Source organism: Callospermophilus lateralis, chromosome 7, assembly GCF_048772815.1.
Source record: "Callospermophilus lateralis isolate mCalLat2 chromosome 7, mCalLat2.hap1, whole genome shotgun sequence".
NCBI lineage: Eukaryota > Metazoa > Chordata > Mammalia > Rodentia > Sciuridae > Callospermophilus > Callospermophilus lateralis.
The window spans coordinates 64,308,930-64,325,162 of NC_135311.1; the positions used below are offsets into that span (position 1 = coordinate 64,308,930).

Consider the following 16,233-nt stretch of genomic DNA (forward strand, 5'->3'; position numbering starts at 1 on the left):
TCTAAAGTCAAATAAGACATAATTTATCTATATAATTTAAATTATAATATCATATAAATATATTGCATGTTATATAATACATATATAATATAAATTAAATACAATATATTTATATAACCTTCTAATTTATATTATGTATAATACATTTATTTTATCATATATACATATAATAAAAATATATAAAATATATATATATAAATTTTATGTATATTAATATATAAATATATATTCATAATATATTATATATAATTTATTTAATATACATACTTATATATTTATATATAAATTATATATATTGATATATAAATATATAAGTATGTATATTATATAAATTATATATTACATATCAAAATGTTTATGATTCATATGTATTTAATATGAATTATACATAATATATGAAATATGTGTATATTATATACACATATAATAAAATAAAATATAAATTAAATATATAAATATTATTTTATTATCTATAACATATTTATTATATATCATATAATATATTTAGATTTATATTAATTTATATTATATTGCATATCATTGTAATGTAATTATATAATAATATAATTTCTATTATTAATAAGATAATAATACAATTATTATATTAGTATAATTAATATTAATATGATATATAAAACATGGATTATATTATAATTATATATAAACAACTTATATCATATAGATATATATAAATCTATTATATGTAGTATATAATAAATAATACATAATATATAATATATAAATATATTATAATTTAAATTATATAGTTTAGTTATTTGGCTTTAGATGGTTTTAATGCTTCTGATAGTGATTTATCTCTTAGCTTTATCTGTACAAATTTTTATTTTATGACAGTTCCAAACTTTTAGTATTTTTTTTTTTAAATAACATTTATTGGTGTCACTTATGGTAGAAAAAAGTTCCTACACCAGATGTGCATGACCCAATCGTTAAATAGAACATTTCTGAGGTGAACACACATCCTGACCCACATTTTTATATCCAGTTTTTTAAGATAGCCAATTCCTCCTCTCTCTCTTCCCCAAAACATGTGAGCAACTGCTAATGGAAAGCAGTAAACAGCCACTTGGGCTATAGCATTTTCAACTCCACTCTGAGGTGAAGATTCCAATTACATTTGAGACTTAAGTTCTCTTGGTTTTCTCCTAAGGAAAGTTCTGAGACCAGTATTTACAATATTACAGCACTAGCAGATCAGTGTCTTCAACTCGTCTCTTTCTGCTGTAGCCTCTTCACCAGTTGGGGGAGGGCCTACACTTCCATAGAATTTGCTGATAATTGGCTGAACAATTTCTTCTAGATCCTTTTTAGTTTTGAAGTCTTCAATGTCAGCTTCTTGGTGGCTTTCCAGCCATTCAATCTTTTCCTCTACAGCTTTTTCCATGGTCTCCTTATTTTCAGAGGAAAGTTTGCCTCCCAACTTTTCTTTATCTCCAATCTGATACTTTAGAGAGTAGGCGTAGCTTTCCAAGTCATTCCTAGTATCAAGGCACTCCTTGCATCTTTTGTCTTCCTCAGCAAACTTCTCAACATCATTAACCATCTTTTCAATTTCCTCAGGTGTCAGGCAATTTTGGTCATTGGTAATTGTAATCTTATTTTTGTTCTCTTTACCTTTGTCTTCAGCTGTCGCCCCCAAAAATAACATTCACATCTATCTCAAAAGTGACTTCAATCTGGGGGACCCCACAGGAGGAATTCCAGTGAGATCAAATGTACCCAGAAGGTGGTTGTCTTTTTTCAGGGGTCCTTTACCTTCATAGACCTTGATTGCAACAGTAGGTTGATTATCAGAAGCTGTGGAAAAGATCTGAGACTTCTTGGTGGGTACCACAGTGTTCCTTGGTATCAGTTTGCTCATGACACCTCCCACAGTTTCAATACCAAGTGTCAGGGGACATACTTCAAGCAGTACTAGGTCACCTGTATCTTGATCATCAGAGAGTACACCAGCCTGGACAGTGTCACCATATGCAACAGCCTCATCTGGGTTTATGCCACAGGATGGATCTTTGCCATTGATGAACTCTTTAACAAGTTGTTGAATCTTTGCAATTTGAGTAGAGCCACCAACAAGAACAATCTCATCAATATCAGACTTCATCAAGGCAGAATCCTCCAGTACTTTCTGAACAGGCTTCATGGTAGACCAGAACAGGTCCATGTTTTCTCTTCAAATTTTTCCTGAGTCGGGGTTTCAGAAAAGTCTTCTTCATAGAAGGACTTGATTTTAATTCTTGCTTAATGTTGAGCAGACAGGGTCCAGTTGGCCTTTTCTACTTCATGCTGGAGTTTCTGCACAGCTCTGTTTTCTTTCCTAACATCTTTGCCAGTCTTCTTTTTGTACAGCCTGACTAAATGTTCCATAACATGCTGGTCAAAGTCTTCTCCACCTGGATGAGTATCTCTATTGGTGGCCATGACTTCGAAGACATCAAAATGTCAATGGGGAGAAGAGACACATAGAAGGTTCCACCACCCAGATCAAACACCAAAATGATGTTCTCTCCCTCCCTCTTATCCAGACCATAAGCAATAGCAGCTGCTCTAGGCTCATTGATGATCCTCATAACATTCATGCCATCAATAGTTCCAGCATCTTTGGTTGCTTGCCAGTGGCATCATTAAAAAAGGCTGATAGAGTAACAACTGCATAGGTAACCTTCTTTCCCAAATAAGCCTCAGCAGTCTCTTTCATTTTAGTGAGAATCATAGCAGAGATTTCTTCTGGAGCAAATGTCTTAGTTTGCCCACCTCCAATGTCAACCTGAATGTATGGTTTATGTTTATGTTTCTCTTCAAACACTTTGAAAGGCAAGAACTTGGTGTCTTGCTACACAGAAGGGTCATTCCCTGTGCTGCCAATGAGCCGCTGGGTTTCGAAGACCGTGTTCTCAGGTTTGGAGATGAGCTGATTCTTGACTGTATCGAGGATCAGATGTTCTTCTTCAGGGGTGAAGGCCACATAATACGGCCTGATGCACTTTCCCTGATCATTGGAGATGATCTCCACTGGCCATTCTTGAACGCCCTGAAGCAGGAGTAAGTGGTCCCCAGGTCGATGACGACCATGGTACCCATGTCCTTTTCTTGTCATCCTGCTCAGCCATGCTGCGCAGAGCAGCAGCAGAACCGCGGCCACCAGAGAGAGCTTTATCTTGCCCTAGCTGTTGGCCACTTGCTCTCATCAGCAGACAGCCAGAAGTCGCCAGCAATCCAGCAATAGGCTGCAGCTGACAGCAGTGAGGTTACAGGTCTCTTAAACTCAAGATGCCTCAACTCTGTTCGTCTGTGTTGTCTCTGCCAATGTCTCAAACTTTTTAGTATTGAAGTGCATTTTCTTTCTACAATTGTATTAATTACTATATGTAAAAACTGACAAGTAGAATTCTAGTACACACAGATTCGCAAGCTTTTAGGCCACTATGTAAATATTTAAAAAGTTAAGTGAATTGCCAATGATTCCACACATGCTATAACAACACAAGTGGTCAAAGATGTACTAGAACATTATGTGGGAAAAAATATATTCATACCCAATCAAGATTTTTCAGGCACTTGCATTCAGAAGCATTTTATGAGTCAGCACCAGGTTTGCTCCAAAATAAAGCTCATTTTTCCCTACTGCCCCTATTTGTTGAGAACAATATTATACATTAAAGATGCATTTACATGAATCATTTTATAGAGAATATTATTTTAAGTTTTAAATTATAGTACTTATTTTATGCAAAACTTCAAAAACACAGAATTTAAAGACAATACCAGTGAGGCACTATCATTCTATATGACTAAAACTCTATCATTCTATATGACTAGCAAACACAATACAAGGCCAAGAGGCAAAATATACACTTTGAAAATCCTATACAAAAGTGGTTCTGTTACAACATTCTTTCATAAAATAAACACAATACATAAAAACGAAACAAGAAAAAAAAAACTGAATTTTGACCACCTACACAAACTGTGGCATTTCAAATTCAAGGTCTTGTACCTCTTCCATTTGTTTTAGCCTGAGTCCCTGGCACATTGGATTCATGTCAGGCAGGCCAACCTCCTCACAGTTCTCTTTAGGCTCAGCAGCTGGTTTCAAAGCATAAGCTGATGTGCTGTCTGCCTCTGGAACAGATTTCTCCACATGACTCAGGGGAGTAAGAGCTGTGCTAGGAGGCACTGTTGCTAAAGGTGAAGCTGGTCTCTCCTCAGTCCCCCTGACTTTGCTGGTCAGGATAGGTGGTTTGTAAAATGTTGTCCCGAGATGGGGCTGCACTATTCTGGGTGCTCTTGCAGGAGCAAGACGGTGAGAATGAGAAGACAGTCTCACTGGTGCCTCTCTTGCTGAACTGGCTGGCGTGTTGGGCTGTGTGGCACCATTGGAATGGTCACCACTATCATTGATGCTCATTGTCACTTTTTCCTGGAGTACACTTGGCACAATCACTGCACTCATGCCAGTTAAGTTCTTTAGTTCACATTTTTGTTCCTGAGTTTTTTCTGAAATCTGCTGATCAAAACCATTAATTTGGGAGCCAACAGTAGTAGAGGTATCTTTTATATTAAGTCCTTCAAAGGTAAGATTCTGGCAAAACTTGTCTGAATTGACATTTCCCACATTTCTCCTGTTTTTCTCATTAGGAGAGCTTGCAAGATGGAATCTATCTACAGGCAAACAGCAACATCTGATCTTGGTGCTTGGCATAGGCCTCTGAATATCATTTGTTGTCACATCAGATTTCAGACTAAGTGGTTTCGTGGTTTTACATATATTGTCCATCTTTTGTGATGATGATTCAAGTTCTTTGTGATCTGAAAAAGAAGAGATTTTTTTTTAACTTCATGAAGCTTGGTTAATAAGGAAGTGTGGTTATTATGAATGGGCATTCTCTCAAACAACAGAGACTTACATATTTTTCCAACACTATTTTCTCAGTCATCTATGCAGAGGAATTAAAAATCCATACAATATTAAAGGCACATTTTTAATTAAAGCATTACTTTTTAAAATTTATCTTAATAGTATAAATAGTCACAAAGCACATAAAATAAAAAAAAAAAACACTTCCTGTAGTTACTTGTTTTAATATACTACCCATGAATGAATATTTTCTGTGTTAAGACTTTCCTGATTTCAACAGGCAGACAATGGTAACTCTAGAACAGTAACACTATTCTGTACAAAAACAAACTCCATGTCCTGAATCCCAAGGACTTTGCCTGTCACTTAATCTGCTCTCCAGCTACATTCTGTCCATACTGAGGGCAACACACCAGAGAGGACTTGGATGCTCTCCCAGCTGATCCACTAATACATGGCAACATCCTCTGCACAAAGGAAGGTTGAAGAGCTGTCAGAATTGCCATTGTGCTACTGGTTCTGTAGACTCCAGACTTACCTTCTTCTCTTTCTCCTCTAGTCTGGTCCCAAGGTCCCTGTTTTCTCACCTAAAACCCTAGCATCTCCCACTCTGTCTTTGCTGCATGTGCCTTAGAAGCTCCTGTTACTAGAAAGGTGCAGCCCTCTGGCCATGATCCTCTTCTCCCTGCTGAGAAACATCAGACAATTGTGTGCCTTGCCACTGGTCTGATGGCTTTCCAACAGCCCTGTTCATAGCCCACAGTCCTCATCCCTGCCACCTGGTCCTTCTCCCACATCCTTGGGCAGTGGTTTGAAGACAGGTGCACAGCAGCATCACTTGATGATGATCGCAGGTCATCATCTCATCTGACCTCCTTCCTCACCTGAGGCTGCTGGCCTCTCTTCCCTGGTTCTCAGGCAGTGCTCATGTGATTTGCTGTCCTGGGCCCTTCTCCACATTGATAGAAGGGAGCTGAGCCATTGTGGTTGGATGGCAACCACCAAAACATATTTACAGTCCTGCAGAACTTCTAGCACCACTTCTAGCTGCCTGGGTGCTGTCTCAGCTCCTGCTCCAGTTCTGCCCTGGGCAAGCCTAATGCACTAGCCCTACCTGCCTTCTTCTGTCAAGACAAACTCCTATGTGGAGATATGTTGGCATGTGTTATTAATGATCTTCTAAATAAAAGGTTCAGAATTACCTGGTATGTAATGAAAATTTCAAATATTTTAAAATTATTTATTGTTATTACTATACCTACCTGCGAATCCAATTTCATTGGACAGCAAAACAAGGTTACATTTAGGAATGAGACAGGATGAGGTTCAAATCCTGAATCAACAATAATTTAAGGACATGACCCTTGGCATTATTTACCTTCCTGAGACTGTTAACTATGGCTTAAATGAGGTCAAGGTTCATAGCACAGAAGTGCTGATAAGATCAAATCAGATAAATGGAATCAGTGAGTCCAGTGTTTTTCTTTGCAGAGAGGAAATGGACTCTTTGTTTTCAGACTTTCTCAGGCTACACTTATTGATATTTCATTAATTTTATATATCAAATTTAACATTTATGACTATATATTGAAAAATTCAGATTAAGCTCTACTAGAGCAGTAAGGAATGGAAGGTTTTCAACCCCCTTACCAGAAATGATACACTGAAATAAAATGATTAAAAACAGTGAACAAAAAGACTGGAGCCAAGAAAATGGAAGACATGTGTGCTTAATGTGCTAAAGTTAGGCCACAGGTAAAGGGACATCAAAAAACTTTAGGAGTCTATTTTTTTTTTTTTTTTGATTTTCAGGAGTCCAGCTTTTTTCTGTTTTGACTTTAATTGATGACAAAGAAGTGAAGGTGAAAACAAATCTCAGAAAGAGAACAAAAATAATTTATGAATTTCAAGATATCTTTTTACAAGAGAGAAACAAAGCATGATATTCATTTAAATGACATTCACTAAACTTTCTCAATGGCTAGAAAAGTTAACTAATAAAACCTTGAAGTTTGAACTTACCTCAACTTAATACCCCTTGTTTTTTTTTAAAGGATGAGTATTGTAGATGGACACAATATTTTTGTCTTTATTTATTTGTTTTATATGGTACTGAGGATCCAACTCATGGCCGCACACATGCCGAGGCAAGCGTTTTACCACTGAGCTACAAGCCCAGCCCTCACCTTGGTTTTTAATCACGACTTCTTGGCAAGGTTTGAAATATGCAAGGATATATGTTACATGACCACTCACCAATGAGACATGCATCCCATTTTTCCAATGCATTTTGCTTGCGTTCTGATTCCTCAAATGATGTAGCCAATTCATAATTTTTAATTTCAATATCTGCAGTGTGAATATCCTATTGAAACAAGAAAAGTTTTAAACTAAAAGCAAAACACATCTCAAAACAAACAGTTCAAAGACTATTAACTTGTTAACATAAACATCACAAATTTAATGCAATTCTGTAATGGTCAAAACTCACTTGCTTCATAGAAAAATATTGTGACTTTGTGGAATGTTCTGTTGATATTACGGGTTTGCAAGGAGGGCTTTTATCCACCCGAGGTGCAACAACGTCAGTACTAGATGAAACATTTTGTGGGTCTAGGGACCCATCAAAGATCATCTCTGCATTGGTAATGAGGAATTCGACCAACAGGGCCTGATTGGCATATGCAACAAGAGAGGAGGAGATGGTACCAGGAGTGGTTGTAGGCCTGGGCCTCATGACACAGGGTCCAAATACCACCCCCAAGTTTTTTGAGTTCATCAGGTTTTCTTCAGAATGGTCTGCAACCCTGAAAAGAAGAACACATAAAGTGTATGAGATTTGCCTAATAGATGTCTTTAATGTTAGTTTACTATGACTTGAGAAGGTTGGAGAAAACTCGGGCTATAGAAGACTACAAAACGTTTGTCAAGGGTCAAGTTTGGTGGGTCCAGGGAAAGAATCCTTTGTTTCATTATGGTACTTACCACACACCAAACTGAGTTTCAGAGTACTATATTAGGATAAAATGCATGTAAGTAGAAGGAACTACTGAACTCAGTAGCAGAAGGAAGAAAAACACCTCAAAAAATTGCTCCATCATTGTATGTGGGATATACTCCCCGTTCCAGTATAAGAACTGGAAACTGAAACAGCACTGTCAATTTCTCTCTCACTGCCCAGTTATTTTTCTTTTTTAAAAAAATAATTTTTACCTAGAGATGGACACAATACCTTTATTTAATTTATTTATTTTTATGCAGTGCTGAGTATCAAACCCAGTGTCTCACATGTGCTAGGCAAGTGTTCTATCACTAGCCACACTCCCAGCTGCCCACAGCTAGTTTCCTAGCCTGGATGGTTCTCTCTCCTGAACACCTCTCTGTTCTATTGCCACTATCAATGTTCTGGTTTTACTTCAAGCACTCTCAGCTTGATATTTCTATGACTATCCAAAGAAATCTGTCTCTGCCTGGTTTAGCTATCAGGATGATACTAGATTCATCTATGGGTAAAGTAGCTGTGATATATATATATGATATATATATATATGATATATATATATATATATCTAGTGAATGGGTTAGCTTTGCTATTTGTCTTTCAGAGGATTCACCACTGATGTATAGAAATGCATTTGATTTATGGGTATTAATTTTATATCCTGCTACTTTGCCAAATTCATTTATTATTTTAGAAGTTTTCTGGTGGAGTTTTTTGGATCCTCCAAGTATAAAATATGTCGTTGGCAAAAATGGTAATTTAAGTACTTCTTTTCCTATTTGTATTCCCTTGAATTTCTTTCACCTAATTGCTCTGGCTAGAGTGGCAAGGATTATGTTGAACAATTTTTAGATGGAATGCTTCCAATTTTTCTTCATTTAGAATGATGTTAGCCTTAGGTTTAAAATAGAGAGCTTTTACTATGTTGAGGTATATTCCTACTACCCCTAGTTTTTCTAATAGTTTGAACATGAAAAGGTACTGTATTTTGTCAAATGCTTTCTCTGCATCAATTGATATAATCATAGGTTTCTTCTCTTTAGGTTTATTGATGTGATGAATTACATTCATTGATTTCTGTATGTTGAACCAACCTTGCATCCCTGGAATACACAACTTGATCATGGTGCATTGTTTTTTTTTCATATGTTTTTGTATGTGATTTGCCAGAATTTTATTGAGAATTTTTGCATCTATGTTCATCGTGTAGATATGGGTCTGAAATTTTCTTTCCTTGATGTGTCTCTGGCTGGTTTGGGTATCAGGATGATACTAGCTTCACAGAATGAGTTTGGAAGGGTTTCCTCCTTTTATATTTCATGGAATAATTTGAAGCCCTTCAAGATATGAATAGTTAAAAAAACTGTGGTATATATACACAATGGACTATTACTCAGCATTACAAGGGAATAAAATAATGGCATTTATAGGTAAATGGATGGAGTTGGTGAATATCATGAAGTAAGCCAATCCCCCAAAATCAAAGGCCAAAATTCTCTCTGATAAATAAATGTTGATACATAATAGGGTTCCTGGGGATGGAGGAACATTGATTGGGCTCAGGAGAGGGAAGGAAGAGGAGGGGTATGGGGTAGGAAAGATGGTGGAATGAGACAAACATCATTACCCTAAGTACATGTATGACGGCACATGTGGTATGACTCTACATCATGTACAGAGAAATGAAAATTTGTGCTCCATTTGTGTACAATGGATTGAAAAGCATTCTGCTGTCATGTATAACTGATTTGAACTAATAAATTTTTTTAAATTTTTATTTTATTTATTTATTTGTATGTGGGACTGAGGTTCGAACCCAGGGCCTTGCACAATCTCTACTGCTGAGCCACAATTCCAGCCACAAAAAATAAATTTAAAAAAAATTTAAAAAGGAGATCTTAATTACTGTCAGAAAGGTCTAACAGGCAAATCTGAATATGTGAAATTCCTGATTCCAAGTTCTTTAGTGGGCATAGAAACACCTTGGTCAACTAATCTGCCAGGTAGGTAAGATTTTTTATCAAGTCTCTAGGAAGGGTAGCACAGTTCCTGCTACTGCTTGCTATATTGTAGCCTAATAAAATCAAATTTTCTAAATGCAAAATGCTTTCTTGTGTCTCCATGTCATTTCTCTCTGCCTCATATGCTCTTCTGCACATTCAATACCAAATCACCACTCAGTTCTTAAAAATCAGACACAAGGCCTTTTGCCTCTTCTGCTCTATTCCTACCCCCAAAACTTCCTCTGCATGCCTACAAGCTGTGCACAGCTACTAGAAAAAGAATGATGGTGAACTGTGGTTATATACAGACCTGTACCCCAAGAGGATAAACCCACAAATAGCAGAAACTCTATATTTCCACCCTAGTTTCCCCAGCCAGAGCCTGGCACACAGGAAGCATCTGAGGGAACCATGTTTGCTGCATGAACATGTATTCAATGTCTCCCTCTCCCAACACATAATAAAAACATCCTAAAATCATTTTGAAAATCATAACAATATAAATGTACTGAATACTATTGCCCTGTTGAATTAAAAATGGCTAAGATGGTATAAAAATTCTTACCTCTTAAGATGGATGATAAGGTAATGTAGAGTGTTAAAATTGAACGGTGGCAATTTTCTTACAAGGTCCTTGGTTTTGAGAAAAATTTGGTTGATATCTGTACACATATTTGGAGATGTGTTGTCTTCAGAGTTGTCCCTTTTGGTGTTCTGTTCTTGGTTAATTTGTTGGATGACATTTGCAAGCTGCATAAATTCCTGGTACCATTGGAATAAAACCAATGGCTCTGGTAGCTAAAGAAACAAAATTATATTAAAAATACCTTTGGGCTGAGGTTGTGGCTCAGAGGTAGAGTGTTAGCCTAGCACATGCAGGGGCCTGGGTTTGATCCTCAGCACTACATAAAAAATAATAAATAAAATAAAGGTATTGCATCCCGCTACAACCAAAAAATAAATATTTTGAAAAAATCTTCTGCCTGTTTTCTTTGTTAAAGTCAACTATAAGTGAGAATTACTCAAATAATTTAGCATGTCCCCTTTAGATTAACAAAATTTTCTAAAGTCAATCTGTATTTATTGATATCATTTTCAGTATTGGGGATTGAACCTAGGACCTCAAGCATGCTATGCAAGCACTCTAGTACTGAGCTTCATCCCTGCCCATAAAATAGAATATATATGTTTGGTAGAGAAGTGACTTAGAAAGCAAATCAAAATCTTGACTATAAATTATATTTATGTTAATAACAAATTAATGGAAAATGAGTGAAATTCTAAACTTTAAATGAAGTTTAAGCTTTAAGCTTCATTATGGGATTTTAAAACTCTTCTATTCACATCTGCCCCCCAAATATATAATCTTCAGCTGTTTCACTGGAACAAACATAGAATAGTGAACAGAATCTATAAAATGAATCAGAAACCCATGGATTTTATGAGTAAGGGGTAAAAATATCAAAGTGCTAAAGGGCACAGATTTTACTTAGGCAAGAATGAAGATCAGCACAAGATAATATGACCTACAAAAACATACTGTCAACATCTCATGAAACTTTCAAACAGGCTGATTTGCCATGAATAGGTCAAAAGAAGTTCTTACAACAAATATCCACTGCCAAAATGAATTTCAATGTTTCTACTGACCTACAATAAAAAATTCAGTGAATCGTTGGCTACCTGATGTCCTATAATATCTGTGGGAAGTTAAGGTGTTGCCCTGTGATCAGTTTCTATCTTCAACCACTCTGGGATCTGAAGCAAGTCACATCACCTGTTGGAGCTTTAGGTCAATGAGTCAGATAAAGGCTACTGTCTAACACTATTGCAAGAATTGAGCACACTTTGCCAAATGAAAGTCTTAGACATATAAAATTCCTCAACAGAATGCAAGTTTATTGTATTGGACCCAATTCATCTCCTTTCCCTGACTGACTAAACAAGGTTAAGGATGACACATTATGAGACTTCCAGTCATTCAAAGGTATCAACCTCCATTTCTCAGTTGAGGAATCTGTAGAATGTGATTAAAGGGTTATCAATGCTTTCCTGGGCTAACATTGTAGACCCAGCAATTTATACTTAATTTCTTTCCCTCCTGCAATTCCACTAAAATACAGTAGGCTCATAAGGACTAGGAAAATAGAGAAAACAAAAAGCAACAATTCACAAGTAGAAGAGCAGATGAATAAGTCCTGATGCAGCATTTCCAAGAGAACTGACTCTTTGTCACTCAACATGATTTTCAGAATCCTAAAGGGATGTAGACAATCACTACCAGGTCCTCTGATCTTGGCTTAGGTTGCAGGTGGGCCAGCGGAGAAAGCTTAGCTCTCTATAGAATCCTGTCTCCACTCCATGTACTAGGGCAATCTCCTTTCTAAAACTGGAAAATTTTTCTCTGGGCAATGGGATACAGAGGCTCTCTGAATCGAGGCAATGCCAAACATAAGGACCACAGAGGTAACTGTTTTCAAACGGGGATATGTTGGCTATATGCACACTGAAAGCACAGATCCTACAGTCTTAGTAACCCTGGCTTCCACAGTATTGGTACTGCATCTCTAGGCAAGGAAAAAACCCTTTCCTGGGGGACTGGGGTTGTGCCTCATGGTAGGGCACTCATCTGGCATGTGTGAGGCACTAGGTTGGATCCTCAGCACCACATAAAAATAAATAAATTAATTAAAAGTATTGTGTTCATCTACAATTAGAAAAAAATGCCTTCCCAGGAGGATCACACCAGTGCCAGAACAGGGAACTAGAGACATGTAGTTAGGCATATACCAAACAGTCCACCTAGACCACTTTATAGTAAAGTTCAAAGTTTTTAAAAAGCCTTGATGTGTTCAAGTGCTTCCAAAGTGATTTCAAGTCCAAACTCATGTAACTAGCCACCATGAAAGACAAAAATCAAAATGGATGGAAAAAGAACAAAATGAAGTTCTAAAATGATGCTGTCAATATGCTGGCAACTAGTCAGATATGGTGAAAGAGTACTGGAAATGCAACTGATCTAAATTGAGATGTGTTCTAAATGAAAAATAGATACCAGATTTCAAAGAAAAAGAGCTGCAATACAAATACATAAATAAACAAAATACCTCATAATTTGAAAAACTAGATATTCAAAATGTTAAATGAAATGTTAAAAATCACTTCACTTTATTTTTAATTTTTATGTTGCTATAGAAAATTTAATGTTATATATGAGGGTCACATTGTATTTCTACAGAGGTTAGAGGCCAAATAGAGAAAAGAACCCTTAATGAGAAAAATCTATGAACATCCACAATAAAAGAGCATCATATAATCATTTAAAAAATGTGATCAAAAGAATAGAAAATCAGACTTCTTGAATATTAAAACATGATCTCACAAATGGAGTAATTTACTTATTCAAGAAGAAAAAGACAAGGAAATGTCTTAGAAAGTTTTTGAAGAAAAAAAGAACAATAAAGAAAAGGTAAGGGAACTGGAGAACAAGTATGCTTGCCAAGCAAGTGCAAGACCCTGAATTTTTAATCCCCACGAGTACAAATAACAAATTTATAAATATTTATATGTGTGTTTGTGTATGGTACACACACACATCTCCAAAGAAGAGCTTCAAGTACAAGGGTGGGAGAATGGCAATAAAAATCAAGAAAAGTTCCAAGAACTAAAGTGTTCACAACTGACGGAGCTCATGGAGTGGCCAGAATACTGGATGGAAATATATCCACATCAAAGTACATCATTATAAAATCTTAGAATAATGAGGGGGGTGATGACATAGTCTATACTAATGAAAAATATTCAATATAAAATATTTTTGCTCTTTGCATTTGATGGTAGGTTTAGAATAAAACTTTAACCTTTTGTAGGTAAAATTTTAACACTTCACATATATCGTGTGAAGAAAATTCGGACAGATCTACTAAATGCCTTCCACTTTCCAGAGCTCGACACAGGATTGCGATTTTTGCCTTGTTGCCACTGACTCTATAGATGCCCTTGAAGAGAAAAGGAAAACAGAATGCAATATTTCACTTTAGTACAAAGGGCTAAATGCAGACATCTAGACAGAGTTGATGTATCTACTTCAATTTTTATTAGTATTTAAAAAATACAAGTTGAAGTCAAATAAATTAACATTTTCCAAATAAATGTGAATAAATTTAGTTATTACAAATGGAGAGTGCTGATTTTCTTAAAATCTCTTTTTCATTAAATCAAATCACAAAGGCATTTATGTTTTTAGAGTTTTAAGAGTAAACAACATACTTGTAAACTCAAGGCAGTCCTTTCGATTTCTGAAGCACACATTTTGATTATGAAAGGAATGCCATCTGGCTCCTTTTTGGCAACACAGGACAATTCTGCTCCAAATAGGTGTATTTTCCCCCGAAGTTTACGATGTCCGCAAACGATGGTTAAGTTTGCCATGCATTTTTTATGGCAGATAAGAAGACACTATAAGAAAATGATATTTGAAAACTGATTGACTCACCTTAAAATTATTCACAACTAAGCAAAATACAGGCCGACTAATAACGACAAAAATAAGTGAAAAAGTACTATTTGTGGTTTGTGAATTACATTTAACAGGAAAACAAATAAGAAAACTACAAAAATAAACTGTGGGACTTTATTAAACATGTACTGGCAAGCTAGGTGTGATGGCATATGCCCATGATTCCAGCTACTTGAGGGGTTGAAACAGGAATTTCACAAGTTAAAGGCCAGACCAATGTAGCAAGAGCCCATTTCAAAGCACAATTTTAAGAAAAAGTGTATGGGCTGGGGATGTGGCTCAAGTGGTAATGCACTCCCCTGGTGTGCCCAGGGTGCTGGGTTGGATCCTCAGCACTACAGAAAAATAAAATTTAAAAAAAGATATTGTGTCCACCGAAAACTGAAAAATAAATATTAAAAATCTCTCTCTCTCTCTCTCTCTCTCTCTCTGTGTGTGTGTGTGTGTCTCTCTCTCTCTCTCCCTCTCTCTTTCTCTTTTCTCTCTCTAAAAATATGGCATGTGCAAGACCCTAAATTTAGTTCCCAGGAGTACAAACAACAAATTTATATATATTTAAATGTGTGTTTGTGTGTGGACACACACATCTCTAAATAAGTAAAATCATAACAAAAGAGTATATAGCAAAAGAAAAAATTGTGATTCCAAAAAGATCTTACCTCTTGGCATTTAAGACCTTGAAATATGACAATGTGTTCACAGTATCTACATCTTGCTGGATATCTCCATTTTCTGAATTTATGGGTGGCAGCTGCTTTTGCCATTAATGATTGCTGAAATGTTCCAAGGGAGCTGGGTCCTTACAACAGAAATGTTAGTATGTAAGAAGGGTAAAATGACAAAAACATATACAACATGATATTGTACATGGAATAATTTTTAGACTTTGAGATTACTTATATATTACAAAAAGCTATTATTTTGAATTTCTAACATAAAAAGCATCTCATTTTTTGATCTCTTATAAAACACACTTTTTTTTCTTTTTTTATTTACTTATGACAGTGGAATGTATTACAATTCATATTACACATGTAGAGCACAATAGTTCACATCTCTGGTCATATGCAAAGTATATTCATACCAATTCGTGTCTTCATACATGTATTTGGCATAATGATGACCTTCTCATTCCACCATCATTTCTAACCCCATGTTCTCTCCCTTCCCCTCGCATCCCTCTGTTTCAGAGTCCTCCCTTGTTCCCCCTCCCTACCCCACTATGAGTCAGCCTCCTTATATCAGAGAGAACATTTGGCATTTGTTTCTTTGGGCTTGCCTAGATTCACAGAGCATTATCTTCTCCCATACCATGCGTTTATCTGAAAATGCCATGATTTTATTCTCTTTTATTGCTGAGTACATAGGATTTTGGAAGAACCCTGCATGTTTTTATACAGAAATTAACAAGTTGATTCTAAAGTTTATATGAAAATGTTAAAGATATTGGAGAGCCAAAGAAATTTTAGAGAATCTAGACTGCTTGACTTTACAACTCATTGTAGAGCTACAGGATTCAAGCCAGTGTGCTTTTGGCCTAGGAAGAGACATGCAAATCAACAGAATAAAATAGAATCCAAAGTAGACTCTCTTGTATTTAGTGAAGCTATTTCTTTTTTCAAAATTCATTTAATTTTTTTAAATACATGACAACACTGGAATGCATTTCAATTCTTATTACACATACAGAGCACAATTTCTTTTATCTCTGGATATAAAGTATGTTCACTTCAGTTTATGCCAGTATATATGTTCTATTTTCTGCATTACAATTCTTAATACACATATATACCGCAATTTTTCATATCTCTGTTTGTATATAGGGTATGTT

General features: G+C 35.9%; 1 protein-coding gene and 1 pseudogene across 1 annotated transcript; both read right to left on the reverse strand.

Annotated features, from left to right (window-relative positions):
• Nucleotides 1–995: 995 nt before the first annotated feature.
• LOC143403778 (endoplasmic reticulum chaperone BiP pseudogene) lies at nucleotides 996–3,102 on the reverse strand (annotated as a pseudogene).
• An 877-nt stretch (nucleotides 3,103–3,979) lies between these two features.
• LOC143404356 (rho GTPase-activating protein 29-like) lies at nucleotides 3,980–15,557 on the reverse strand. The gene is made up of 8 exons (XM_077110068.1): nucleotides 15,553–15,557; nucleotides 15,062–15,194; nucleotides 14,153–14,341; nucleotides 13,744–13,881; nucleotides 10,449–10,681; nucleotides 7,371–7,686; nucleotides 7,136–7,244; nucleotides 3,980–4,830 (listed from the first exon to the last, which is right to left on the reverse strand). Exons 1-8 carry the CDS (start codon nucleotides 15,555–15,557, stop codon nucleotides 3,980–3,982), a joined length of 1,974 nt encoding a protein of 657 aa, XP_076966183.1.
• Nucleotides 15,558–16,233: the final 676 nt, after the last annotated feature.

What these genes read in the sequence shown, in the direction of transcription:
- LOC143404356 (XM_077110068.1), bottom strand. An exon ending in CTTATCATCCATCTTAAGAG is followed by an intron (nt 7,687 to 10,448) that starts GTAAGAATTTTT and finishes TCTTCTTTTCAG; the next exon opens with GGTTGCAGACCATTCTGAAG. An exon ending in AATATTTTTCTATGAAGCAA is followed by an intron (nt 7,245 to 7,370) that starts GTGAGTTTTGAC and finishes TTGTTTCAATAG; the next exon opens with GATATTCACACTGCAGATAT.